Source organism: Lytechinus variegatus, chromosome 2 (assembly GCF_018143015.1).
Source record: "Lytechinus variegatus isolate NC3 chromosome 2, Lvar_3.0, whole genome shotgun sequence".
Taxonomy (NCBI): domain Eukaryota; kingdom Metazoa; phylum Echinodermata; class Echinoidea; order Temnopleuroida; family Toxopneustidae; genus Lytechinus; species Lytechinus variegatus.
In genome coordinates, this window is record NC_054741.1 from 58,719,139 (window position 1) to 58,746,831 (window position 27,693).

The window sequence follows — 27,693 nt, forward strand, 5'->3', positions numbered from 1 at the left end:
CTCAAATGCGCGCTGTTGATTGGTTGAAAATCAAGTTACGCATGATTTTTAGAGTTGCAAACGATTGCAACTCTTTCTGCAACGGGCTCCAGTTCTGGAATGTGGACTTGATTTTCATTTAAATTTAATACTTTGTTTCTTTCATAAGCTCGCAATAAACCAACTTTTTATGTTTAAGTCGCAATCTACCAACTTGATTTTCATCATTGTATTCTTTCACTCAATACTTTATTTTCATCCATAAAAAACCTCTTATTTTGGTGGGCTAGCTTATTACGTCATCATTTTTTTAAAACAAGTTTTTACATCTAGATTATTTTATATTCATATCATATTTTTCATAACTTTATAGACATAATGATTTTCCGTTGCTTTCTTCTCCCAAATGCGAATTTATACAGAAGCTCATGGACTTGTACCAATTTTAGAGTTTTTATTACACAATACAGGGTGTAAAAGGTAAGATTTCGAAGGTCATATACAGTGCGTATCAAAAAAAGTTTACACTTTGAAAAAGCCATATGGGAATTAAAAAATATACAACATGTGGGTAATTTTTTCACATATAATTATGGGTTTGGGTCTCATCTATCCAAAGGTAAAGGTTTTGACAGAATGTTATATACACTTGAGTGAGCACTGTCCATTTTTGTAAAGCTCGCAGAAATCTGTTTGCGCAGCCTTGTTTTCACGCTGTGTCAAGGGGAAAGGGCGAAATCAAACTTATCCTGTGATTTCTCATAAATTTCCCGAGCACTTTTAGCCAATTGAAATAAAACGGATACATTCAAGCATGTTGTAATAATTTTGCCGCCCAAATTTGAAATTTCAACACTTAGTAAGCACAACCTTTACCCTTTTTTGTGCCAGCTGGATCTGAGGACATAACTGAATCTGAACAAAAGTTTATATCAGACATCTCCAGCATTTTTCACTAAGTTTTTATCATTTAAAGTTGGTTTGCATTTCATTTTCATTTAATACTTGTTTCTCCACACTTTTCCCAAGCTTGGCAATGATTAACAAAATGAAAATCAAGCCTAAGCCATTTCATGTAAATCACAGCTCAGTGTAAAGCAAATATCGTCACGATGGACTCGGTGTGTGGGGAGTGGGATGGGGCGCAATGCACTCTTCGAAGTGTTTTGGGCAAGGAAACAAGTTTAAAAAGGTAAAAGATGTCTTCATATCAATTTTACTTGCTAATTCCCACGTGTTCTTCATGATTAAGGTCTACTTTTATTCGCATAACTATTTCAAAGTTCTGCGCAAATCATTTTTATCACCAACTTTTCAAAACTAAGTGGTGCTCACTCAAGCGGAAATATTTTTCGACAGTTATATCGTCATTTGCTTAAATGGATCTGTACCAATGATAAAATGTGGAAAATCGTCAGGATATTACAAATATATGATTTTACAGGATTTTTTTCTAAGTGTAAACTTTTTTTTGATACACACTGTATATCAAGAATACTCGGATTTTCTTGTGATTTTATTGAGAATCTCATCAACTTTAATTTGACACCGTGTCATCATAGGTCAGAGTTACGGTCCATGATCCATCGAAGGCGAATGGTACAAAACCTACTTTGGTTTTAATACACACACTCAGTGGCGTAACTACGGGGGGGGGCACGTGCCCCCCCCCATCGGCTGACAAAAAAAAATCGGGGAAAGGAGAAAAAGAGGGAGAAAGGAATAGAAACGTAGTGGGAAAGAAGACACTATAATTGTTCATTTTAATGTTATATTATATCATAATTATGTAATGTTATATTACAGAAGAAACCCCTTTTTATAACTTTATGAAACACAATTTGCTCAGGGCCTGTCTTCATTGTTCGTTGTGCTCGCATTGTCTGTTTACCGAGATATATAACCCTGTTATACTAAAACCTTCTGGTTACAAGTCAATATACACCAAACTGCAAAAATATATTTCCTCGCACTTCGAGTTATTATTGCTTTATGTACAATAGTATGCTTCTCTTTCATGATTACTTAAAGAGATTGCCCCATTTTGAGGTCTTAATATACAACATTTCCTGTCCGTGCTTACGTTCGCAGTAGTGGATTGGTGAAATATGTCTGCTCTCCATTAAATTCTAGAAACAGTCCTTAAAATGTCCCTCTGGCTGAATATCAAATTTTTTAGCTCGCGCTTCGCGCTCGCATCACTTGGTTAGTGAATTACGTATGGTCTTCGTGAATTTCTACAAACAAGCCTTAAAATGCCCCTCTTCAGGTCTGAATTTCCTAAATTTTCAGCTCGCGATTCGCGCTCGCAAGATTTGATTAGTGAGATGAGTATGTTAATTATGATTACAAGTGCTTTATGTGCATGTTTAGATGTTATTCTAACAAAATCAGCAAACGCTTATTGGCACTCGCATTACATAACTATGGTGAGATGTTTATACTCTTAGTGGATTCCTAAAATATAGACCTTAAAATCTTCCTGTTTGGGGGTCAATATTTACAAAAATTTTAGCTCGCGCTTCGCGCTCGCATTATCTAGCGAGACAGGTACGTATGATGATTAGAAAAGATTGATTATGATGTCCCTTTTAGGTCTGAATATCAAAAATTTTAAGCTCGCGCTCTTATTATTTGATCAGTGATAGACATATGCGTTTAATGGCACTGTCCTTAAAATGTACGTCTTTATTAGGTCAGTATACCTGGCAACTGGGCGCACTTTGCACGCTCACTTAGTGATTCAAAATTTTTGCTGGTGCCCCCCCCCCCAATGCCGTGACCCACGGTACGCCACTGCAAAAAATCTGGTGTTATGATTTAACGCCAGCCATGAATCTGCATGCACACCAGATAAGTGTTAAACAACACCAGATTCGCGTTGGTCTAACACCAGATAGGAGTTAATTTATACAACACCAATTAGTATCAAAACAACATCGATTTGATTCCAAACTGGTGTTTCAATACTTCTCTGGTGTGGACATATATCGTGTCTGGCTAGTGGCCGCGGAACCGGGGGGGGGGGCTTCAGTAAAAATGACCATATATGATTGTGATTTTTAGCATGGTCAGCCCCCCCCCCCCCCCGACTTTGAAAACCCGCCCCTGTGTTAAATCAATAATAAATCAACACTGAGTTTTTGCAGCTAGTGCATGTACTACAGTTTCATCGGAGTTTTCCCTGCGAATTTTTGTGAAACGAGAGTGGCAACAGTTCTCACAATCCCGCAATGGCCAAGTGCAATGCAAGACAGTGCAGTGTCGACGCGAGCCGGGGGGGGGGGGTATTTTGAAAACGTTGGAGGTGTGCAAATGACGTGTTTAACAGAGATTAATAGGCAGTTGATGTGTAAATTCCAGTCACTTACACAAAAAGAATAGCATTCCATGAAATTTGAAGGACAAATTATCTCTGATGATACCAAAACTTTACAACAAAGTTGGTCGTGCATGTACATTACTGGAAGGACAAGTCCACCCCAACAAAAACTTGATTTGAATAAAAAGAGATAAATTCAACAAGCACAACACTGAAAATTTCATGACAAGAAAAACAAAATATTTCATATTTCAAACAATAAAAAACAAAAGAAATAGTGAGTGGGTGACATCATCAACTCTCTCATTTGGATGTAACTGGCTCGTTCATATAACTATTTTGTTAAAAATAAGCGAAACTTTGAAAAGTCATAACTTTCTTATTTTACATCCGATTTTGATAAAATTTTCAGCATTGCTCGTCTGATTTTTCTCTATTGATTCAAATCATCATTTTTCTGAGGTGGACTTGTCCTTTAAAACCCAAAACGTGGAAAGGTAGACTTTAACCCTTCGAAGGACCATAACTCTTTGACTCGTGACAATTGTGACACAAGTAAAGTGTCAAATGTACTTGATGACTTTCTCATACCCTTTTTAAAATTTCCTTAACCCCGTACTATTGGTGGGGCTAAATGGCAATTTAGCCCCACCTATAGTACGGGGTTAAGCTTAGCCCACTTTCGTTTTACACAGCGTTTTTGCAAAGTGGGCTAACCCCACCTATAGTACGGGATTATTTGGCCCTGTAAAAAAGCAGGGTTATCCCACCAATTGCGGTGCTAAGAGCAATAGTACGGGGTTAAGATCGCATGTGTAAAACGAAAGTGGGCTAAGCTTAAAATAGTACGGGGTTAAGGAAATTGTAGCGTGTGTAAAAAGTGTACGAGTGAAGCACTTGTACTACTAATGATCGACAAAAACCAGTCCGGGGTTAGCGAGTTTCGTGTGTAAAAAGCAAGCATTCCTTATCCGGGGTTAGCAATAACAATTTGGCATGTGTGAAAAGGAAAAAAAAGGGCATCAGTTATGTATAGAATAGAAATCACAAGAATAAAGTGTGTATTTTTTATAATAGCTGATCGTTTACTTTAATTCTTTTTAGTAACACTTTGTAAAATGAATTTCATGTGGCTTCATGATAAGATATACACTATTATCATGCCTTTTTATCCCGCTTTTTACTCAAATACCAAACCTAAATTTCAGCCCCCCTCATCCTGTTTCAGCTGATCAGCGCGTCTCCTTATCCTTTTCACCCTTTCTCTCACTCCCTCCCATGCATTGTACAGTATTATGAAGTGAAAACAATTAGAACTAACATAATTAAAATGTTTGTAATGATTAATTCAATTCAATTCAAGACTTTAATCCAGACACAGCTTTATATGCAGAGGTCCATATCAACGAATAACATACATGTAATATACATCAAGACAAACAAATGTTTTTATTTTGAGTCAGATTGGTCTCACTGTTTATGGGTTTTATTTTTAACAATACTGTCCTTTCTCCTCCCCTTCCCCTACCTTAATCACCCTCTCATGCATTAAGGTAATTTGATTTTGTAGGAAAAGGGTTGGTACATAAGGTCCATCGAAATTTATCGGTCCATCACTAACGTGCATGATATTGTTGTATTATTTCATAATACAATATCCCTCAAGAAGACCAGCCACTTTGGCTGTGAGAGTCTATCAATTCCATACTTGGAGAATGAGTAAAGATATGTTAAATAAAAATAAAGAGAAAAGTTTTCAAAATTAGAAAAGTATATGATTTGTCGATTCACACAGATTAAGAGGGACTCACAAATTATTACATAAATGCAGCGTTTCATGAAACATCCAACAAAGTCTGTTTATCCGTCGGTTCAAATAACTGACAAATTGATGAAACGCCCCACAGTAGTTATCATAATCAATTTATCTGAGCGATTATCGGGTAATATTATAATCAATTATGATCTTTCTATTCACCAGATTTAAAGAGTCAGTAAACGTAAAATGAACGTTATTTTCGATCGAGCGATGATTATGCTCCCTTTACGCCCCCCCCCCCCCTTGCGACATTTTCTTGGCTTGCTGATGCTGTGTTGTACAAAGTTCAATACGACATCATTCTCACCAGATGAACGTCAGAAAACGTAAAATGTCAAGCGATATCATGCTCGCTTTACGCCCCCATGAGATATTTATTTGGCCTGCTGCGAATTCCAATTAAATTAAAAATTCCTTAAACTAATCTTAAATCATGAAATCAGTATGTGATTTTGTCTTTGGATTGAATGTTTCAGTTTGAATTTCAGTTCTGTTTTAATTTTTCTCTTTTGAAACAGACGCATATTTTTGTAAATCATGCATGGATGAGGATTTTGGAAATTAATATTTAACCCTTTGCGTGCGACGGGCTTCCACAGAAGCCCAGCGTGTCGAATAATGCAATATATTATATAGAACATTATTAGAATAATATTTGAAACAATGGATCCATCAATTATATTACAATCGAAAATGAAGGTAAATTATCTTTGCAAAATAGCAGAGGACAGTGGATCACAATGGTCATCGTAACTAACAACAGAAAATTATAATCTAAACTTAGAATAAGAGTGAACACAGAGTATTAAAGGGGAAAATGGGAAACATATTGGATATTGTATAGGACAGAGAAGCGAGAATGAGTATAATATGATTTTTTTTTACCATACATCTCACAAGTTGACTCAAATTAGAAACGATCGGTATTGATATACGACATCTTGTCTCTCAACAGAGTGTACACCGAGTTGAAGAAGATCATGACAGCTACATCCCTATTTTTTTCTCAAGTGCCAGTCGCCCCTGCAAACTTTGAACTTTGTACAACACATCATTCAAGGAACGCGGACGAAGCATGGGTGAGTTCTGGGAACACGAATTCCCAATAGATATCAAGTCCTGAGAGCGAGCGGCTCTGCCGATGATCCCCAGCAGGACTCCTACAGAATAGATGTCACTGGCCAGGGACAAAGCTGCCCCGTCGTCGACGACCTCGGGTGCGAGATAAAAGTTTACACTAAGCTTCTTATGGTTCTCCATAATTGATTCGTTGATGGTTATGCGTGGTGGAAAAGCGATGGTACTAACGAGACCCAGGTCTATGATAAATCCTTGCCAATGGTTATTTCTAAACTCAAGAAGAACATTGTCAGCTTTGATATCGTTGTGAAGTAATCTGTTGGAGTGCATGAATGCTATGCCCTCCAGGACATCAACGGCAATACCTAATAAGCTGAGACAAGACAGAAAAGGACTTGGGCTACACTTCATTATGTTCAGCAAAGGGAAAACCTTCCCTGTCTTCTTGTCGCCGATGAATTCCTGAACAATGCACATGTCACCATCGAGCATCAGGGTACCGTAGAACTTCGGGAAGTGCCGGCTTCTGGATAGGAATTCTGAGGCTACAGCTTCCTTTGTGAACTGACCAAGGTTTGACCGTCTCTGAGACTCAATCTTATCTGGAGAAAAGAATGGCGGGATGACAGGCCCCTTGATAACAACGGTCTCAGAGCTGGTGGTATGTCGGGCGAGCAGTACACGTCCAAACGCTCCACGTCCAATCTCTTTGAACTTAAAATCGTTGTCGATGACAGATGTGGCATGAAAGGTGATGACATCGTTCATGTTCAGCTCTGTACATGGCAAAGATCCAATTGTGGCGATTACGGCTGCATCGGCTGTGTTTTTTATATTAGAGAACGGGCCTTGCTCATTCCTGAGATAGACTCTAAAGCTGAAACAATATCAGACCAACATTATCATGAATTAATTTTACAAAGAAATCTTATCTGGATTTTTATGTATATATTATTGACTGTTTGATTTCAAGAGAAACTAATTTATTATCCATGTAAGGAATAGTAATAATTTATATAAGGATACATTTTAGAATTATCTCGTGGATCCAACTGAATGACTTTAACTATTACCATAGATATAGGTAATATTTGCTGTGATGTCTTTAAATAAAATCATACTGACTAAAAACCAGATGAGACTCGCAGACAATGGGACAGGATACTCGAATTGTCCTGACATTTATGGATTTAACCTCAGTTCACATTAATTATCATCACCAATATACCAGGATCGGTTTAAAGACCTGTGAGAAATGGCGCAAGTTTGTATTGCACATATACCATGTATACCTTTCTTTAAAAAAATGATTTCAATGAAAATTAAGAAGTTTAAGTTCGTTATTCGACAATGGTTTCCATCAAGATAGAAATCTGACTAGATGTATTTAACACCATTCATGTATGACCTATTCTTTAGAGTAATGACTTACATTTCGATGAGATCGCGAAGTGCCTGGTTCTGTTCTTTAAGGGTTTGGCAATCGTATTCAAGAGCATTCGGTAGATCTCGAGAAGAATCATATTCTTTTTGTGATATACCTTCTACATCCAGGTGAATAGGTATCTCCCCGAGGTATTTTGGATGTTCAACTGTTCTGCATTGCTCTTCCTGCGTATAAAGGGGATCGTTGATTAGTTAAATGATTGATTAATATTTATTGCATTTATTCTTTTTCATTCCAAAATTCAACAAAAGTTACAATGTAAGGCAAAACACAAAAATATACTATACAGAAATGAAAAAAGGAACCCACTAGCAAAGCTTGCTAGTATGGGTTCCCTGCAATAAAAAGTTAATTAAAGCTTTGATCAATGAAATTCAAATCGTAAATTAAAAAGGTTTGTACAATTAAAAATAATACTAGTGGTGTCAAGCTTTTTATGCCTACTCATTATGTGACAATTAACAACAAAAATATTATATCATACCCCTGCTGTATAAAACAAACACTGAGTTCAGGAGTGTGTGAAAAGACAATGCGAGAAGTTCGCCCCCCCCCCCAGACGTCGAACCATAATCTTATATGCGAGATCGCATCACATGGTACGATCATCATGTCATTTTTTTTATACCTGTTGTGGGGCAACTTTGTTATTTTTTCTCCATGGAATCCAGCGCCGTTTGTTGAAAATCGGAAAACAGTTTGTTTCTGATTCTTTGACTGCACGACAGAGCTCCGCTTCCATGATCTGAAATATGAAGGAATGATCAGTAGAAGGATTGGCAAAAATTGATAAATTATTTGAATTCATGAAACTGTTATGCGCGTATTTGGGGGGTTCGGGGCCCGGGCCCCTCGGGTAGGCGAAAAAGGGGGCGCCATGCAAAAAGAAGATGAAAAGAGAGGGAAAAGGGGAAAGAAAGAGAGAAGGAAGAGGGAGGGGTGTGCGCCAAATTGATGTTTACCTAGGGGCACCGAATTGATTCAAATTTTATTTCCAACAAAACATGAAGTATAATACGAACTATTAACAATTATAAACACTTAAAAACGAATCATTGTCATTTGAATTATACATAAATGATAATTAACACAGATATTTTCATTATATGGTACATTTTGTAGACAAGTTATAATACAAATTTAAAGGATTGCTGGAGAAGCAGAGTTTGTGTTGACCTCCCTATAAAAGAAAGAGAAAGGAAAGGGAGAGAGGGGGAGGGGAGGGAGAGAGGGGGACGCAACAGTTGCTATTTGCCTGCTGAGAATTGCTGGTAACAGAGAAGACAACACACACACCACACCAAAACAAAATTGAATAAGAATTAAAACAAAAACGGGACGACAATGCGAAGAAATAAACATGAGTAGGAACAGAAAAGCGACCGAAAGAATTGATGTTCGACATTGTGGGTGCCGAATTGATGTATAACCTAGAGGGAGCCGAATTTATGTTCGACATAGGGGCACTAATTTGATGTTTGTCTTGGGGCGCCAGATTCATGTTCAACATAGGGAGGGTGCGCAAAATTCATATTCAAGTCAGAAGATCAAACATTTTTTTGTTCGCATAAAAACTCATCCTATTCATTTTCACCAAAAATGTTGTCACGAATGTTCACATTTTAAATCGTAATATAAGAAAATTCAGCTCGCGCTACACAATCGCATCAATATAGATATCTACTCATTCTGTTAATGGTCACAAAATGTGCTTAGAAAAATAAGTTTTGGTCGGAAAATCAAAAAATTTCAGTTCGCGCTTGGTGCTCGCATCGATTAATTGGATGCCCATCCTGGTCATGATTAGAGAAAGTGCTTAGGATATCCAAATTTTAAGGAAGAATCTCTACTACGATTCGTTAGATACCCATCTTGTTCATGATTACCAATAGTGCTTAGAATGTCCTAATTTTACGTCAGGATATAAAAATAATTCAGCTCGCGCTTCGCGCTCGCATTATTTATTTAAATAGATTCCCATCCTGTTCATGCTACAAAAAGTGCTTAGAATGTCTAGTTTTGGGTAGCAAATTCAAAAATTGTCAGCTCGCGCAAAAAATGTTAAAATATATATCATAGTACTATTGATTACCAAAAGTACTTATAGATTTTCAACATTTCATTGAGGTCAGAATATCAAAAAATTTCAGCTCGCGATTCGCGCTCCCGTCAATATTGTTTCGATATACGCATACCCATGATGTTCACAGTTGCAAAAAGTTGAATGTTCAATAGGGAAACAGATGAAGATATTCCCTCCTACTAAGTTGACGAAACCGTCTGGCTCCGCCCCTGGTAAAGAAATGATATCTCACGCACACATAATTTTAGTAGGGCCTACTACTCTGATGAGAAATTGAACTAAATTGAAACACCAAAGTGCATGCTTAAAATTCTATCCTTTTTGGTCGCATTTATTATTTTTTTAAAAGTGCATGGTATTACAACATATTCATGGGTACTTTTTTCATGAACACATAAAAAAACGGTGGTCTTCGATTACTTTTTTCGCGTGATTGTGAATTAAGATAATTCAGCATGCATTTAAGGCACCTAGCTGTGGTTGACTGGCGGGTGGGGGGCGCCATTTTCCGAAAAGTTCCCAGGGGGCACCAATATTAGGTTCCCCCCCTCTGTGGTGCAAAATCCTACACTGAACGACATTATAATCAGCAGTTATTTTGACCAACAATTATATAGTACTTATGGTGCCAATTTTTTCAGATTTAAAGTACCTTGACTCGTTCACATGATTTACTCATGAAAATGATTACTGCCATAAAAAGTTCCTTTTCAATCTAATTCTGTCCTCAAAATCAAAATGTCTCACCTCAATTGCTGGAATTAAATGACAACTTGTCCTCACTTAATTCTTTGACATTTTCACAGTTTAAAGAATTAAGACGTGTAAGAGGTATGGCATGGAGGCCCTTTGATGATTCACTGAGCTAGCTCTTTGTTTACATAAATCATATACAGTAGCACAGGAAACAACCAAGCAACTTAAAGTGACGTCATAGAAGAATCGTCGACACTTTCAGCCAATCATCGCCCTGTCGACCAACTTGTAGCCAATCATACAGCAATAAACACGTGATTGCGTAATATTCATGCGAGTTGTTTGTGATGTCATAATGGAAATGTAAGATCTTTCCGCCAATCACAATGTAGAACAGGTGGCTGATTGTGATGTCGTGTCCTACCTTCACACTTCTTATAAAATTTTGTACAGTAGTGTTTTTGTTTCAGCCGGCCTTCAAGATGGGTACCGGTATTTTACAATCTAAAAACAATGCTCTGATCAAAAATTAAAAGTCAAAAGGTATCAAGATGTGGCAATATAGCCCGGCAACGTTAAATCTGAATTTTGGGGTTTCATCACAATTTCTAGTTTTCTACCAGGATGTTCCCCAACCTGATAATGTCCGGGGATAATGTACGTCAAATCTGGAGACAAATATGGTTTGGGGTCTATCCCGGGGTTTATCAGCCTGCATGATATGGGCGTCCGGCGAAATTTACCCTCCTCCGGAATAACAATTATGGGTCTGTTTTCAAAACTGGAGCTCGGAGCCGCGGCCCTGGGAATCACAGCTCGGTTTCATCACGGTCCGGCGTGCCGCGGTTTGCATGCGCCTAGGTACGTAGCTAGCTAGGCCGGCATGCGCCATAGTAATGTGTGGATCATTGCATTGGTGGAGTCTGGAAAAAAGTGACTCTAGAAAACCAGTACAGTTTCGTTATTTTCACATTTAAATGTACAGATAAGTCCCAGTAATGTCTGTGAAGATATTCTACGACATCATGTCGCAACCTGCGAGGTCGGTTTTGATGTTTGTGAGAACAAACAAGATCCCTTACACTCCGTGTCCGATAGCCATGCGAAAATGTAAGTCGAAACACCCATTTCTTATTTTTCTCTGCCAGAGTTATGGGGCGTGTGTCGATGGTTTCCGCTCGAGCAGTGTCGCACACTGGTCGCACGTTAACCCAGGGAGCTCAGGGGTGGTATTCTGAGATCCATTTTATCTCAGATAAAATAAAATATTTTATCTCCGTTAAAATCAGTGAGATAAAATACCCTTAAAATCTCTCCGAATTGGTATTCTGAGAACCATTTTATCTTCATTTTATCTTTGTAAGACACACCTATTTTTCAATCAATATCCAATTAGAAACGCGCTTTTATAGCTCTCTCATATCACTCAACCAATTAAAATCCATTCCGCCAGTAGGTGTGGCAAAGGGGTGAGATTGCGTCAATTTATTGACTTCAAATACGCTTGCATTATACGCTTACGTGTCTTTACGGAGATTTCGTTTTAACAAAAAGGACAATACTCTCATCTTTTTTCGAAGTCTTTATCGCATCTTTTCAAGCATCATTTCAAAGACAATATTAGTCAAGAAAAGTCTTATGAAATACTCCCTGATTGTACAGGAACAACGTTAAGGTGTTATTCTCAATAAATATATAATTTTTCTTCATTTTCATGTCATTATTTGGGGTTAATTCACCTAGAAATATTGGTGAAATCAACGTCGCAGAGATAAAATAGCCTCTACCCTCTTTTAAGTTTATTTTATTTTTTCTTCAAAGTGACATGGGCGCAAGCACATCATCTGCGTTGCAATGGCCAGATACGCGATGGGTATGTGTACGCAGGCATTGTTTTGTTGCGTATCATCTGTAGATACGCAAGATAAAATTTATATGCAAGATAAAGTGGTCGCATGTCATAAGGTGGTCCAATTTCGCGAACAGGGTAAAAATGGTCAAAAATTTTATTTTTTGATATGTTATAGCTATTACCATTCTCTAAATAATGAAAAAGTTTTAAGTCTCGAATACCTTTATTTTTCCTTAAAATGACTAATTAACAGCTAATTATTACATAGACGTCAATGTAAATGTGAATTTTGAAATGTGTTTTTCTCAAATTGGACCTGCTGCACATAAAATGGTGTCAAAAGTTAATGCAACGTTGGATCACCCTAGTATTTTGCAGTTATAATCTTTAAACATCAATAATTAAATCTGTACCAAAAATCAAATAAATATCTATTATTGTATGCATATTAATTATACTAATTAATTAACAGTATTTAATTTCACATTTTTGCCCCCAAAATACCTGTCACTGTATTTATATGCTTGGCAAAATGACAATATCATGGGTAGAAATGTTTGTTGCAATGATACACAACATTTGTACTAAAAATTAAGATTACAAATTAGATAATTAACCAAATCTCTCCGGTTTACTAATTCATTAGGTTGCAGATCAGAGCTGACATACACATGTATTCCATTGCTGCATATTTTCAAAATTGTCAAATTTTTATGACATTTAGTTGTTCCCTGCTTTAAAACACCCAGAAATATGAGGATAACAGTCATATTACATATTGTAGTAAGTTGTTAATTAGGTTTAATTAACATTTTATCATTTACCACATCCACCGGCTCCGCATCCACCGGCTCCGCCACCCCTGTTACTTCAAACTTAATGTGCTATAGTTTTTGTTCCTGATATTGTATTGATTTAATTCATAGTAATATATTTAGCCTATAGTTCTAGCTTCAAAATGAGATATTACTCAATAAATTTGGTCAAGATACTGTGATGTAGCAACAATTTATCCATGGCACCGTGTGGAAAATTGTTCATACGTCACCCTTTTTGCATACCCAACTTATGAAATGCGACCAAATCTAAAATTTTATCTGAGAGATATTCTCATCTCAGAATACCTATTTCATTTTAAGAGATAAAATAAAATATTTTAAAGATAAAATGACCTCAGAATACCACCCCAGCTTTTTAAGACTGTATTCAAGTGTTCCACTCATTCCATCCCTCACCTGACTCCTTAGTTTCTGTCCCCATTATTACATAATCACCCAGACATCTTCATCTCATTATCCCTAATCGGTTATTTTTATGAATTGGGTCTATGTACTGTAGTCTGTACTCCTACACTTAAGCTGGCTCCTCTATTCTGATTCATTGATTTTACGTTATGTAATTTGAATAAATGATATATTATGAATTTATCATTTTAGCGGGGCAAAGCAGCTTTCTAGCTACCAAACTTTTTTTACTCGTTTTACTTCATTTCAGTTTATTTGTGTCTTCTCCCATTTTCACTTGTTCCCTTTGACTTTGGTTTGATGATTGATGATCTGAGTTTGCTGCTTTATTTAAGTTAGAACTTACCGGTATCATATTCTACTCCTGGCCCTGACTACAATACATATTTTTTAACACCTTACAAAGATGAAATAAGATTCAGTGTAGGCTATAATCAATTATTCAGTAAAATAATTTTAGAGGAATGATAAATCAAGCATATATGGGATACAGCTCTGTTACGCTGTGCGAGATGGCTAGCTGTCTGTGAAGGATTTTTTTTTTCGAAAAGTAAACATATTTTAAAATCTCCAAATTAATAGATTTCAGCTGCCCATAGGCTATATATGCAAACGCAGCAAACCAGTCTTTTTTTATCTGCCACGATATAATGCACTGTTTCGTAGTAGTCTACAAATGTAGACCCACATCTGCAGTGTGTGTACCTTAGCTGATTCAACGAGTCTGCATAGCAGACTAGGTCTACTGAGGCTGCAGAAATGGCTCGCTACGCTCCCCCTTTCAGGCTGGTTTGCTTCGCAAACCAGTAGCAGATCCCACCTCACGAGCCATTCAGAGTCTGCATAGCAGACTAGTTTCGTAGTGGGAATTAGACCGGGAATCACTTGCAACTGTGAGCAGATGCAGTGATGATTATAGATGTTCCGGCACATTTGTATGAAGTTAGCTCTATAAATATTTGACATTTGGTGATTTGGATTTCATATTGTCTAATATAGGCCTACCCTTTCAAAAATTTCAGTTGAACACCAATCCGAGGAGTATGCAGCTGTTAATCCAATGAAGAAAATTCCAGCAATGCAAGATGGAGATTTCAAACTCACCGAGAGGTATGTTATAGATAGATATGTTACAGATTTTTTTTTTGGGGGGGGGGCTTGAATTTGAATATTGACATTCCGCAGCTACATGTATGTTTGTGTGCATCAAGATTTGTGCATATTTTCACATTATGCGCACTGACGTCACAATGGACGAACAGGTGATTAACTGATTTTCTCCAGTATCTGCATTCCAACTGCAAACATGATTTGTTATTTTATGAACCTTATTAGCCAAAAGTATTCTGTGGACCATTTTTTTTAAATACTACAATTTCAGAATACCTTAATTACTCTGCACTGCTGCAAAGTATGACAAATATGACTTCAAGTTTGAACAAATGGAATAGTGAATTGAAATTTGCCCTTACAATTATTACATATAAAGCTTTTAGCACAATTTTGGTGTTTTTTTAAAGTATGTTTTCTCTTTTAAAAGTGCTGATAGTTTGAAAACAAGCACATAGACCCCTATGTGTTAATATTAACACTTCTTAAGTAAACCTTCCACTACAACTTTGCAATTTTTTTTTGAAAATGACATTGGTTTTGAATAAATTACAGTATTTATTGTACTTCTCAAATTCATTAAAGAATTTTTTTTTTAGATTATGCTTTGGTCCTCTTTCACACCACTTTTAGGAATTGACGGTGATGCTCAAGATACAAGATTGAAGAAATATAAATGGATTCCCTGTATTTGAAGTATACAGTTGTGAAATTTGATGAAATTTTGATGGATTCTGACTGAGTAATAGACGTTTAAACTCAACAAAGTGATCTCATGAGATCTAGAAATGCAAAATTCTTTTGAATGCACATTTCTTAAGAACTTCCAATTGGGTGAACTTTGAAACTCGATAGCAGAAAATCAAGCACATGAACCCATGTTAAGTTTTGTATTTGGAATAATCAGATGCTTAAGTAACTATTGGAAAAATTTTGTGAAAATGACATGGATTTCACTTTAACTGTGGAATGTCCTTACACTCTTTCATGGGCTGTTTGTCCAAACCAAATGTCAAAAGTTCCTAGATGTCCCATAGAAGAGCTTGTTAAATCAGTAGGTATACATGATCCAGTTGTAATGCATCTTAATTCTAAAACATGTTTCTTTTCTTTTTTATCACCAGCAGCTTGCCATAAGAAATCTGAAAATGAATGAAGTACCTTTCCCTATGACATCCGTGTTTATACCCCTTCAAATTTGTTTTTGCAGAAGAGGGATTGTTATATCAGATATATGCCTACACTATCCCATTCTTACAATTTTATGAGTGAAAAGATTTTGTTAAATTGCTGCGATTGTGAACCCTCTTTTATTCTCTGATTCATGCAGTATCGCAATAGTGAAGTATCTGCAGAGCAAGTATGCATGCCCTGATCATTGGTACCCTGCAGACCTAAAGGCCAGGGCCAGGGTCGATGAGTACCTGGCATGGCAGCACATGAACACAAGATTAAATGTTGCAAAGGTCTTTTTGAAACAGGTTAGTTTGTCCAATATTACACAAAAGTAGAACTTTCAGAAAGCACAGGGACAGTAGGCGTTTCTTGCTCTAATGGCCATTGCTTTGTGTCCAAATTCCAAACGTCTTTTGGTTTAATGAAACGGATCACAATGCTGAGGGTACGTGATTCCAATATTTTTCTATTGCATTTTCTCTTGTCATGATGTTTATCCATGTCAGTGGAATACTTTCACCTAGCTCTTTCTTTATGTAGACTGTATATTATCTTACTCTTAACTTCATCAATAGCCAATTGTTATTAACTGCAACTTTGTCAAATAGATGTACTTCAGTATACAAGGTTATATAGGCTAAGGGAAATTTTGTAATTTGATATGGACAACTATTGTGATAATAGAACATACAATATGAGAAAAATAACCTCTTGGAATGACCCACATATAATATTCATCTCAAAAGTTAGGTTCATTACAAATTACCATATATCCAATTTTATATAGATCTGCTTACTGCACTTCATTAGTATTTTAAACAGTAATAATTTCTCTCATAATCAAGACATCAAAAAGAAGTGTGATAGCATCTGATATGTACTGTACTTAATGGTAACCTCCAACCTGAAGTGACAAAGACTCATATTATATACTATTCATGCAATCTATACACAGCATCACATTATATTCACAACATGTGTATCTGTTACAGACATGTATAAAATACATTGTACCTCATGAATGGCCATACCTGGGGGCCGTTTTATAAAGCTGTTCCTAAGTAAAGAGCGATTTTAAGAACGACTGGTGATCCTTTCTTACGCGCTTAACCATCGCCAATGAATATATCATTTACCACAAAAAAGGATCACCAGTCGTTCTTAAAGTTGCTCTTAACTTACCAACAGCTTTATGAAACACCCACCTGCTTTACTCCATTTGTATACTGCATATATCAGAGGTCAAAAGAGAAGTTCCATGCTGCTCATAATGCGTACGTGCTCTTGTATTACAAAACCCATGTTTTTATGAAGGTTTCAAGAAAAACTTGTTCAGTTTCTATGGTAACCCAAATCCTGAAATTGTGTGATAATTCAGAAGAAATCTTCTACCAAGGATGTTGTATAACAAGTGTTTTGTCCATCCAGTGTGGCACCGGAACATTCTTTATCAGAAAAACATAAGGGTGGAATCAATGTTGACTCGCAATGGTTTGGCCTTCCTATAAAGCTTTGTCTGATCACATCCCAATTCCACGCCAATAATACTATGAAATGAAATTGAACAGATGAAATGCAAACTGATTATAATACTCCTTGTATTATTGTCTTCTTTAAATTCTTGACCTCTCAAGTATAAGCATCACAAAGTATCTCCATGAAAAGTTTGACTGTGCGGATCACTGGTATCCCAAGAGCCTCCAGCCCAGGTCAAGGGTCAATGAATATTTGGATTGGCAGCATTTCAATACGAGACCACGTATGACCAAAGTATTTCTCGCAGAAGTGAGTCACATTCCAAATTGTGTGCTGCATCTTGTATTTTCATATTATTCAAAGAGCAAACGCATTGATTATTCAAATTTTTTGAATACCAATTAATTAAATGGTAAACCATGACAAAATATGCCATTCATTATCAGATCATATACATGTAAACCATGGAATTATTACTCCTTTCAATTTAGTAAACCATGCTGCAGTTAATCATAAATTTGAAGTGTGCGTGGATGTACCAAAGATATTTTTCAAATTTCAAAACTTGGCTTATCTCACCCGTCTGTTATCTCCCTTATCTCTGTTTTCCACTATCTATTTCTCTCTTTTCTAGTTTTGTTAAAAATTAATAATGTATTTTCCATTTTTCTCTTTCTGTTCTTCTCTCCTTTTCTCACCCCTTCTCTCTCTCTATCTCACTCTCCCTATCTGACACTGTCCTGCATCCTCATTTTATCTCCTACCGTGCTTTTAATATCGGTACTTTAGATGGAAATTAATTATCCTCATATCCGTTTTTCCTAAATTATACATTTATGTAAACTAGGTAATCTTTCCTCGGATGACTGGCACCCCTCCAGACCCTGCCGCCCTAGCCCCTGATATTCAGCGGATGGAAGAGACCCTAGACAACATAGAAACCTACTTCCTTCGGGACAAACCATTCCTGTGTGGGGATGACATCAGCATCGCAGACCTGTTTGGAGTAAATGAGGTAACATGATTGTTTTTAGAATACAATTGCTTATTAAATCATGAAGCCAAATTCTTAAAGTGTTTTTTTTTCAATCAATGGAGGGGGTTAACTATTTTTGCAAATTTTCACATTAATTTGAAAAAAGGGCTTTTTGAAAACTAATTCGAAGAGAGTATTTGAGGTGATATTCTGTTAGTAATCAGTGCATAGTATTTGGTGGTTTATTTTGTATTCAGTGGACTTACTGCAACATAGATGTGGATGAAGGGGGGGGGGGCAGTGGCGGACCGTGACCCGGAGGAGACAAAGCATTGGAGGGGCACAGCATTGTTCACTTACAATACATTGCCCCTCCAGTGCTTTGTCTCCTCGGATCATGGTCCGACGGTCCGCCACTGAAGGGGAGTAGAGATGAATGTAACAAGTGTTGAAGGTGAATTTGCCCCCCCCCCCCCGGTCAACTTGGACAAAACCGGATATAAACCTGTGGACTACTGACTTAAACAGACATCCACTAAAACATTTTTTTCCACATCACCTACATCCTAACATTTTTAAGACATATCTGGAACAGTAGCATCCACTTTTAAAAGATTTACCAAAAATTAAAGTCTTTAATGCTCAACTTGTTTACAGGTTATACAAATTGAACCCTGTGGATACGGTACGTTAGACAGGAGACCAAAACTGAAGGCTTGGATTGGAAGAGTCCGAGAGCGAGTACAACCAGAGATCTTTGACGATGTCTGCCAACTCATCTACAAACTAGCCAAAACAAAACCAAAGCTATAATCATATTAAAGATCCATAGAGAAGTAGAGTGTATGGCATTTAAAGATGATTTGTGTCATGTGATTTTCTATCCTTCCATGAGGTGTATGTATTAAGATGGTTTTTAATTTCGTGATCGCGGTACAGCCCACCTTTTTTCCAGGGGGTTGGTCACTTGACTTTCAAAAAATTAAAAAATATCATTAAAAGTTTATTCTTGTGTGTATTAAGCTAGAATTTTGAGTTTGTCAAATCATGATCTAATCATGTGCAGGATATTCTTATACTTGAATTGGTCAGAATTTTAGTATGACTATAAAATTCATTGATTTTCTTATTTTCTTCAGGGGTTACACTTGAGTCTGAATCAAAAGAAAGAGTAGAAACATGTCAATAGGAATATTTGACTCGTAAAAAATGATGTGTTTAGCCTCAGGGTTGGTTTTCAAAAAATGGTTGTGTGCCTTTAAGAATATAGTTAAGTCACTGAGTGCCCCAACCCCTGTGTTTAGTATGCAATTTAGAGACAAAACAGGACTCTTTGAAATGTGATGGATGAGGTTTGTCTGTTGATTCTGTTTTGAGGAAAGGAGCAGGGTCAATACTCTGACATTGCTGCATCATTGTTAAATCTTATATTCATATGACATAGTAATTGATAGTGGGGTGCTTTACCCAACTACTTTTGACCTTGTACAAGAATGATCTAAAAATGTACTATGACAAATGGACAATCACACTAATGGAGATGAGATGGAGGCTAGAAGTAGTATTCAGAATACCCGACTATGGGCCTGTAACACAAAGCCTTGATAGTGATCATCGTTGGAATTTTTTGATGATTAATTGCATTGACTACAATGTGTAATTAAGCGTACAATTAATCGGTTCTGTGACTATTGCTATGACGACAATTGCTGTGATGGAAAATTTATCTTCACATTATTCTGAACCAAATACTCTCTTACAATCCTAACTTTAACCCTATGGCCACTGAGATTTTAACACCGGAGCAAATGTCGCAGGAGAAAATGTTGTCACTGATTAATCGCTAACGTTTGTGTTACGGGATCATGTTTAGTAGAAAAGAATGTGGTTTCTTTATTTTAGCATCATGATTTCACAAAACAGAATTCACAGATATAAAAAGGAAAGAAAGAGGATGATCGAATTTCTGATGCCATGATTTACATACTAGAGATTGATTTTTCTGATATACTTTCAAGAATCAGATGAAATTAATAACTTTTAATAAAAGGAGTATATTTTTCCTTATCAGGTATAAGAACTCAGTCATAACCAGTATTACAAAGAAACAAGGTATTCAAGTACATGTCAACTCTAAGAAAACTATTGCCCTCTTGCTAATCAATTATAGATGTATCGTTATTGTATATCTAAAGTAAGTATTAAGTAATATGATTGGTGAAATATCCATAAATGATGTTTGATTATTTTCTCGATTGCGTAGCAGAGCGAGACTATAGGCGCCATTTTCATCAACATCAAATCTTAACTAAAGGTTAAGTTTTTGAAATGTCATCATAACTTAGAAAGTATATGGACTTAGTTCATAAACTTGGATACTAGGGTAATTAAGTAATTACTGAACATCCTGCCCGAGTTTCAGGTCACATGACCAAGGTCAATGAACTTTGGCCGTGTTGAGGGGTATATGTTGAATTGCCATCATAACTTTGAAAGTTTATGGATCTAGTTCATGAAATGTGGATATGAGGGTGATCAAGTATCAGTGATCATCTTGCATGAGTCTTCGGTCACAAGATCGAGTTCAAATGCCATTTAGGGTCAATGAACATGTCACACGAATGGTGTTTTTTGTGAATGATTATTTTATAGTTGTTTTCAAAGTCAGCACTGCTTCTATATTGAATTGCGTAATGCAGGCGAGACTGCCAGAGGCGCTCCACTTGTATGTTACTATGAACACTATCATCTTATATAAGATGGTAGAGTTTCTGATGAATCTTATCATTCATCATGCGATTTCAGGAAGTGAAGTAATTTTCATGATGTAACTGTAGATTGCTTGGTTTGCTTTTTCCTTTTAATACTGTTAGTTCTTGTTGCTGATTGACACTTTGCTGTATTATTTTCACGAGATGAATTGTGTACAATATTACATGCTCTCTTGAAACTCAGGAGAGGTGCCAGAGTTCTTTGATGAAGATGGGCAAGATTATTGTGGATATATGTTATATTAAATATGAGGGGAAGCCTTGGAGCCCCCCTAACTAACCATTACAGTAATGGTTAGTTACAGACGCTTTATATGCAGAATAACTTCTGTTCATATTCCTGTACAATACATGTAGTAATGATTTTATTTCAAAGTAATTTTCTTAATATTTCGCTTTGTCAAAGTCCTGTCATGTTTTTGAATATGGATAACAGAGAAATTAATTGTTCATTCCATACAATGGAAAATATTCTGTAAACATTGTTTTATTACGCTGCATTACGAATAAAGTAAGTGTTAAGCACTATATATAAGCAAGTATTAGTATCATTATTATTTATTGATCATGTTATATTGGTTATGTTCTTACATTTTAAGGCCAGTGGGTGATTTCAAGTCTAGTGTTGGAATTTGGATTGCTTCCCCTAGCTCCATAACTTATCCCGAGTCTGTAAAACTGATCCAGATCGCATTATTGACATCTCAAAAACTAATGAGTGACTTTTCAGGACCACTCGAGTAAAAATTGACCTAACACCAACACCAATAGGTCAACACTGAACTTGAAATCACCCGATGATATTGCCAGGAATGATGATTACAAGGAAAAATTACTTATGGATCCTGGAGAGGACATAAATTTTGGCAATTATGATGAGCGAAAAATGCCAATATGAAATATATGAAACATTGCATGTTTTTGTGTAGTTAATCTCAAAGGAGAGGATGCACTGTGAGGGGGGGGGGGGGGGGGTGGACGGTCATGACACGTACACCTTGCTTATACAGATTTTGAAAATGGACTAAACTGATGTCTTATGATAGTGCCTCTGACATTCCATTTTCATTAAAGGATGAAGAGTATACCTGTTTTCCTGATTTTGATACCTGTTCAACTGTGCATACATCGCCCTTCTGTGAAAAATAATTCATGTCATTTTGTCTACTCTGGAATAGCAGTACCCTGCCCTTAACCCCCCCCCCCATAACCAAGGTTGTTCCAGGTCATATTTCCCTTTTGAATGTGCTTCTTGAGTGAAAGTGACAGACGTAGGATGTTTCCAAACATGCACAGGATGTTAACAGTGATGAAAGGTGAAGTCCACCACTGCGAAATATGTTGATTTGAATCAAAACAGAAAAATAAAAACTAGCAGATGTTGAAAATTTTATGTAAATCGGATGAAATTTCAAAGATTAGCTTATTTTTTACAGAACAGTTATATGTACAACTCAGTGACTTGCAAATGAGAGAGTTGATGATGTCCCTCACTATTTTTTTTTCACTATTTAAATTTTTACTGATATGACAATAAGGACTAACTTGACAACCATAAAACATTTAAACAATTGTGACTCCACATGTTCAGGGAGCAATAAAAGTTTGTGTTTCATGATAGTGAGGAGAAAATTAGAATAGTTTATATTTTATATAATCAAATGTGAAAGAAATAGAGGGTGATGTAATTAGTCCTTATTTGCATAAAGGCCAGGATGTGCATAGAGCTATTTTAATAATTCGAATTTTAATAATGCGAAACTTGCAAATGTCATATTCTTATTTCACATCTGATGATAAAATTTTCAGTTTTATGCTTGGATTTCGCTTTTTTTATTAAAATAAACTGTTCGTTTGGGTGGACTTTGGCCACTGAGAGAGGTACATCAGTTTCTTCCCAGCGTTAGTGACAGAGGAGGTGCAATGAACCTCCTTTGGTCTTTGCATAGTGTGTGTTAAGAGAGGGAACGGAATGGAAGGAGAGAGAGGCAGAAAAATGAAGATGCAGAAAGAAAGAGAATTCAGGGAAGAGACATGAGAAAAGAACACACTACAAACTGAGATGATATAAAGACGGGGGGGGGCTGATTCAGCGCCCCCTCGACTTTTTTCGTGGTAAATCCATCGCGCGAAATTTTTTGACCGCGTCGCTCACTGACTTTTTACATTCAAGTCTCGCGCAACTTTTGAGACCAAATTTGCGACCCCCGGGTACGCGGTTCCGAAATTACGCAACATTTCGTAAGTGCATGCAGACCCAAAATTGCACATCAACGTGAATTTGTGTACAAATCCAATGCAAATAGAGTTTTTAGCCAAAATTCATGAATGTATCATTATTTCTTTTTACTGATTGAAATCAATTAATTCATTCTTATTTATGGTCAAAATAAAGTCCTCGACAATTTCCATTGAAAAAACAATAAAAAACAGAAAGTCGAAAAACAATGAAATATATAAGAAATTTAGAAAACAATAAAATACCTTAGAAAATACATGTGATTTTGAATTTTTTTTAGTACATTTGATCAGATTCATATAAAGTGTCTGTATACCAAAATGAGCATTTTAGGGGCATTATGTAGTTAATTAAAGCAAAATTTTGATTTTACGTATAAATTAGCATAATTAATTAGCAATGAGATTTTTCGCAGAATTTAATCATGTAGTTTTGCAAATTATGCCATGGGTAACGGGCATGCCAAGTTTCGTCGCGATCGCGCGATCAACGGCCGAGATCATGGGGGGGGGGGCTGAATTCAGCCCCCCCGTCTTCTTAGGCATCAAAATAGCCCAGTCTATTTAGGGTTAATGATAAACAAAAGTTGAGCCCACTGACCATTCACTGTAACTCTTCCAAAACTCGCAATTCACTTACCCAAGAAATCTTAATCCTCACTCTCATTCTCTCTAAATTCAATCGAAAGCAAACTAACCACCCTTTCTGATGAAAAAATGTGTCATTTTGACCAACAAATACCAAAATATACATATATAAACAAAATATTTCCCACACAATTGTAAGGTAAAATTATAAAGGAGGCTAAGAAATCAAAGCATTGTCATTCATTTGGTGCCCCCCCCCCCACCCAATGATTTTCAAATTGTGAAGAAAAAAAAGCAGGCGTTATATTTTTAAAAAGAGGCACAGATCCTTTTAAGTCTATAACACCCTGATTGGCAAAATAGAAATTGTACTAAGAAAGGCTACTACACATAGAAGTCCAGACCAAAACACTGCAGTACTCTCTGTTTTCATTTTATTACAAAAGACAGTTGCAAATTGCCATAAATCTGTATGATCAGTTGTGCATAAAGTTCTGATCAGTAAATGTTTAGAATCTATAAACATAGTAGGCAAATAATTATCTAAATATTATATATTTACATTTTATATACAAGTTGGTCATACATCATAATCCTATAACAAAATAGTAACTGTATTGAACAGAAAAAATCATTATTTGCTGAATTTTGCCGAACAAATCAAAGTTCAATTTTATGACGACAACCTGTTAGACAATTAAAAGAAATTAAACGAAACAAACTGAACTACAACAGAACGTAAAGTCATTAAATTGAATACAAATGCTGAAAATGAATAGAAACAAAATTTGGAGTATATATCTAATAAAGTACCTATAGAGTACCTATACCTATAGAGTAGAATTGACATCTCACTATTTTAATGTTATTCATATACACTTTTATGCAATATATCTATTTTGGTGCACTAGACATCTCATCTGCGACAATTCAAATGCTACACACACTGATGGTGTCTTGGAGAATTCGTACAAAGTACAAAGCCATTTGAGTATAGCAACACAACTCGCATATCTCTACTCTTTCATAAACAAGGATTCTATTTCTCTAACTAGAATTTAACCCTGCGTCATACAAGATACGATCAATTTTTCTATTCAAGCCACTATCCGAATCACAAATAATTTTCATAATGCAAACCAAATTAAGTGTCATTAGCAAAGCATTGCCTTTGCGCACACTTAAAAATACAAGATCACGTAATTGGACACCCAAAGATGCTCCCAAGGTTTAAGAACATCTCGTGGCCAAAGCATCCTTTATGAGACCTAAGTGTAATGGAAGGAAAAACAATTAGATAGTAAATCATGCATATTACAATGAAGACAATACAGACCACAAAACCTAGCAGACAAATTTAACTTCTGTAAATCTATCTGATAAGAGAGCAAGACACTTATTGCTTCAGTATGATCTCAATAAAAGAACTTTCCAGTGTTCACAATATCGAGTTGCTATAATAATGCATATGCCAAAACCTACTTGTGCATTTTAACTTAAAGCATTACTTATCACATGTACATGTAAAACGAAAATTCAAAGTAATTTGAAGTATATCTAGAAGTGCCAGACTCTTCTGTCATTTCTATCAATGCAGCATTGGAATTCAACAATTCATTTTTAATTATACATTTCTATTAAACACATAATTTATGCATAATTACTTATTTTTTTAGACAAAAATATCAAAGTAGTAGCAAGTGTAAGCAAAGTTTGCAAACATTCAGCATCTATAACAAATGTTGACATGTTACATGTTTTGGCAATTTAAAAGGGTAAAAAAAATGATGTAAAATTATTTTTTTTTGCACACAGATACAATTCCAATACAATACTTATATATTAATGAATTACAATAAATTACCTTATGGGTAATAAGCATGGGGAGATTATTTCTTGACAAACTAATACACCTTGGTGTATGAACATTCATCTCAAATAAATGCTGTATAATTTTACATCATATATCCCACAATTGATTCTTGAATTTACCATGGTTCTCGAGTCAACTGCAATGGTGAATAGTTTCTCATGTTCTTGTGAAGAAAACAAAATCAATCACGATTGTTCTTCAGTTTTTAAAGACACTGAAATTGGTGTTCTGAGACAACTGCATCCTCAAGTGTTAACAATACACCATGCAGTATGGACATAACACCAATGTGTTTTAACAAACACCATTAATTCATCACTGGTGCTTGGCGAGATATCTCCACTGGTTTAGTTTAACAGCTTTGTTTTTGCCATTCATATTTGATGAATCCAAATACATCACCAAAATATTAAACAATTAACATTTTTTTCAAAGATGTACTAATGGTTCTCTTGTGTATACATAGAAAATTATCAATGAAATTAAAGCATTTGAACATGGATTTCAAATTTCATCAAAATAAAAAGCAATATTACACAAAGAAGCCTTGTTTCCGAAAGAATAAAACCATATATTTGAATTCCTCTCTTTGATCCAGTTCAACATTGTTAGCATGTACGTTGGTGTATTGCATTATTTCTACACAATGCATTCATCCACCTACTGGGAATTTCTGAGCAATATTGTTAGAATATTGCACTCTGAAATGTGAATTAATGTGAATTAGTATTAATAATGATGACCTCAAAATGGTTTTTGTCACCCTCCTTGAATAGATTGGATGCTTATTTCCAAAATAAAAAAGAGTAAGACTAATATTGGGTGATTTTGTGGTATACATGAATTTTATATAATTCTGACTGCCCTTGAGGGAACATCAAATACAATGCCTGCAACAGAGTCATATTGGCATATAGAGTCTTTAGACTATATTGATATTATGACCAACAGATCAGCGTTACAGCAACGCTCCAGAAACTCCAATGACAGTCCCTCTCTGATTGCAGAGCCTGTAGCAAAGTCACCATGCTATTCAGAATCATGAATGACCTCGTAGCCATTCCTGTGGCTCCACCTTACTTCAACCCATCTTTTGGATCGACTAGAGGACATCATCTACAGTTTAGACAGCAGCACTGCAGAACATCTTCCTCTTTAACACAGCTTCTTTCCAAGTGTGGTCTGCCTCTGGAATTCACTCCCATCAACAGCAGTGTCGGCCCCATCCATCATGGTCTGTAAGAACCGCGCCTCTTCAGTCACTCTTCCTTAAGTGACAGAAGATGATTTTTACTAGCACCCTGGCTAAACAGCATATCTTATTTACTATGTTGTACAGTACATCACTGTACTTCCTTTAGAAGTGTTCCTGCGAATACACCTTTTCACCACAAGTACGATAATACTCTACAAGAGGGATGTACTCTAATGGAAGAAAGGAGCAGATGAATTACACAATCCAGTAGTCAACAGATTAACTGATTGCCTACTAGAAACTTCAAAACAGTGCGATGCAAAACAGCCTTTTTCTTGTTCTAGCAGTTTACTAAAAATCACAGAGACATGATTGACATTACAAGCACCCAGGAGTAGTACTAACAAATTGGTGCTTTGTAGTACACCTCAATGAAAAGTGTGCAGAGTACCATGTGTGAAAGGATGGGGTAATCAAAGTTCTTCTTCATTACAGATAATATCTATATTGAAGCAACAATGAACTTTGGCATAATAGTTCCATTCTGTAGTAATATACCCGATAATAACTACACTAATCAAGAATAGGGAGTGATATTACCTAAGAAGTATAAAAAGAGAAGTATAATACTTTTGGTTTGAAGTAAGAAGGAAATGTATTTAAATTATTTCAGAGGAAACAAACTCTGCTCCAGACAAGCTCTTATAGAATTCCCCATCAATGGAAAGTTGTTCTTCAGTAACACAAAGTAAAATACTGGGTTTAATT

The 27,693-nt window shown here is 36.0% G+C and overlaps 2 protein-coding genes across 3 annotated transcripts; one reads left to right on the forward strand and one right to left on the reverse strand.

The window, feature by feature from the left end:
- Positions 1 to 5,540: 5,540 nt before the first annotated feature.
- Positions 5,541 to 7,817, reverse strand: LOC121409533 (serine/threonine-protein kinase 24-like). The gene is made up of 2 exons (XM_041601451.1): positions 7,633 to 7,817; positions 5,541 to 7,077 (listed from the first exon to the last, which is right to left on the reverse strand). The coding sequence occupies exon 2, from the start codon at positions 6,966 to 6,968 to the stop codon at positions 6,108 to 6,110; it is 861 nt and encodes a 286-aa protein (XP_041457385.1). The 5' UTR covers positions 6,969 to 7,077; positions 7,633 to 7,817; the 3' UTR covers positions 5,541 to 6,107.
- Positions 7,818 to 11,334: 3,517 nt separating this feature from the next.
- Positions 11,335 to 21,683, forward strand: LOC121408486 (glutathione S-transferase theta-1-like). 2 transcript variants are annotated; one of them, XM_041599968.1, is made up of 5 exons: positions 11,335 to 11,536; positions 14,545 to 14,632; positions 15,963 to 16,113; positions 18,132 to 18,299; positions 18,918 to 21,683. In XM_041599968.1, exons 1-5 carry the CDS (start codon positions 11,425 to 11,427, stop codon positions 19,071 to 19,073), a joined length of 675 nt encoding a protein of 224 aa, XP_041455902.1. In that variant the 5' UTR covers positions 11,335 to 11,424; the 3' UTR covers positions 19,074 to 21,683. The 2 variants fall into 2 exon arrangements, with proteins under 2 accessions (XP_041455902.1, XP_041455901.1); XM_041599967.1 differs by lacking the exon at positions 15,963 to 16,113 and adding an exon at positions 17,443 to 17,593.
- Positions 21,684 to 27,693: the final 6,010 nt, after the last annotated feature.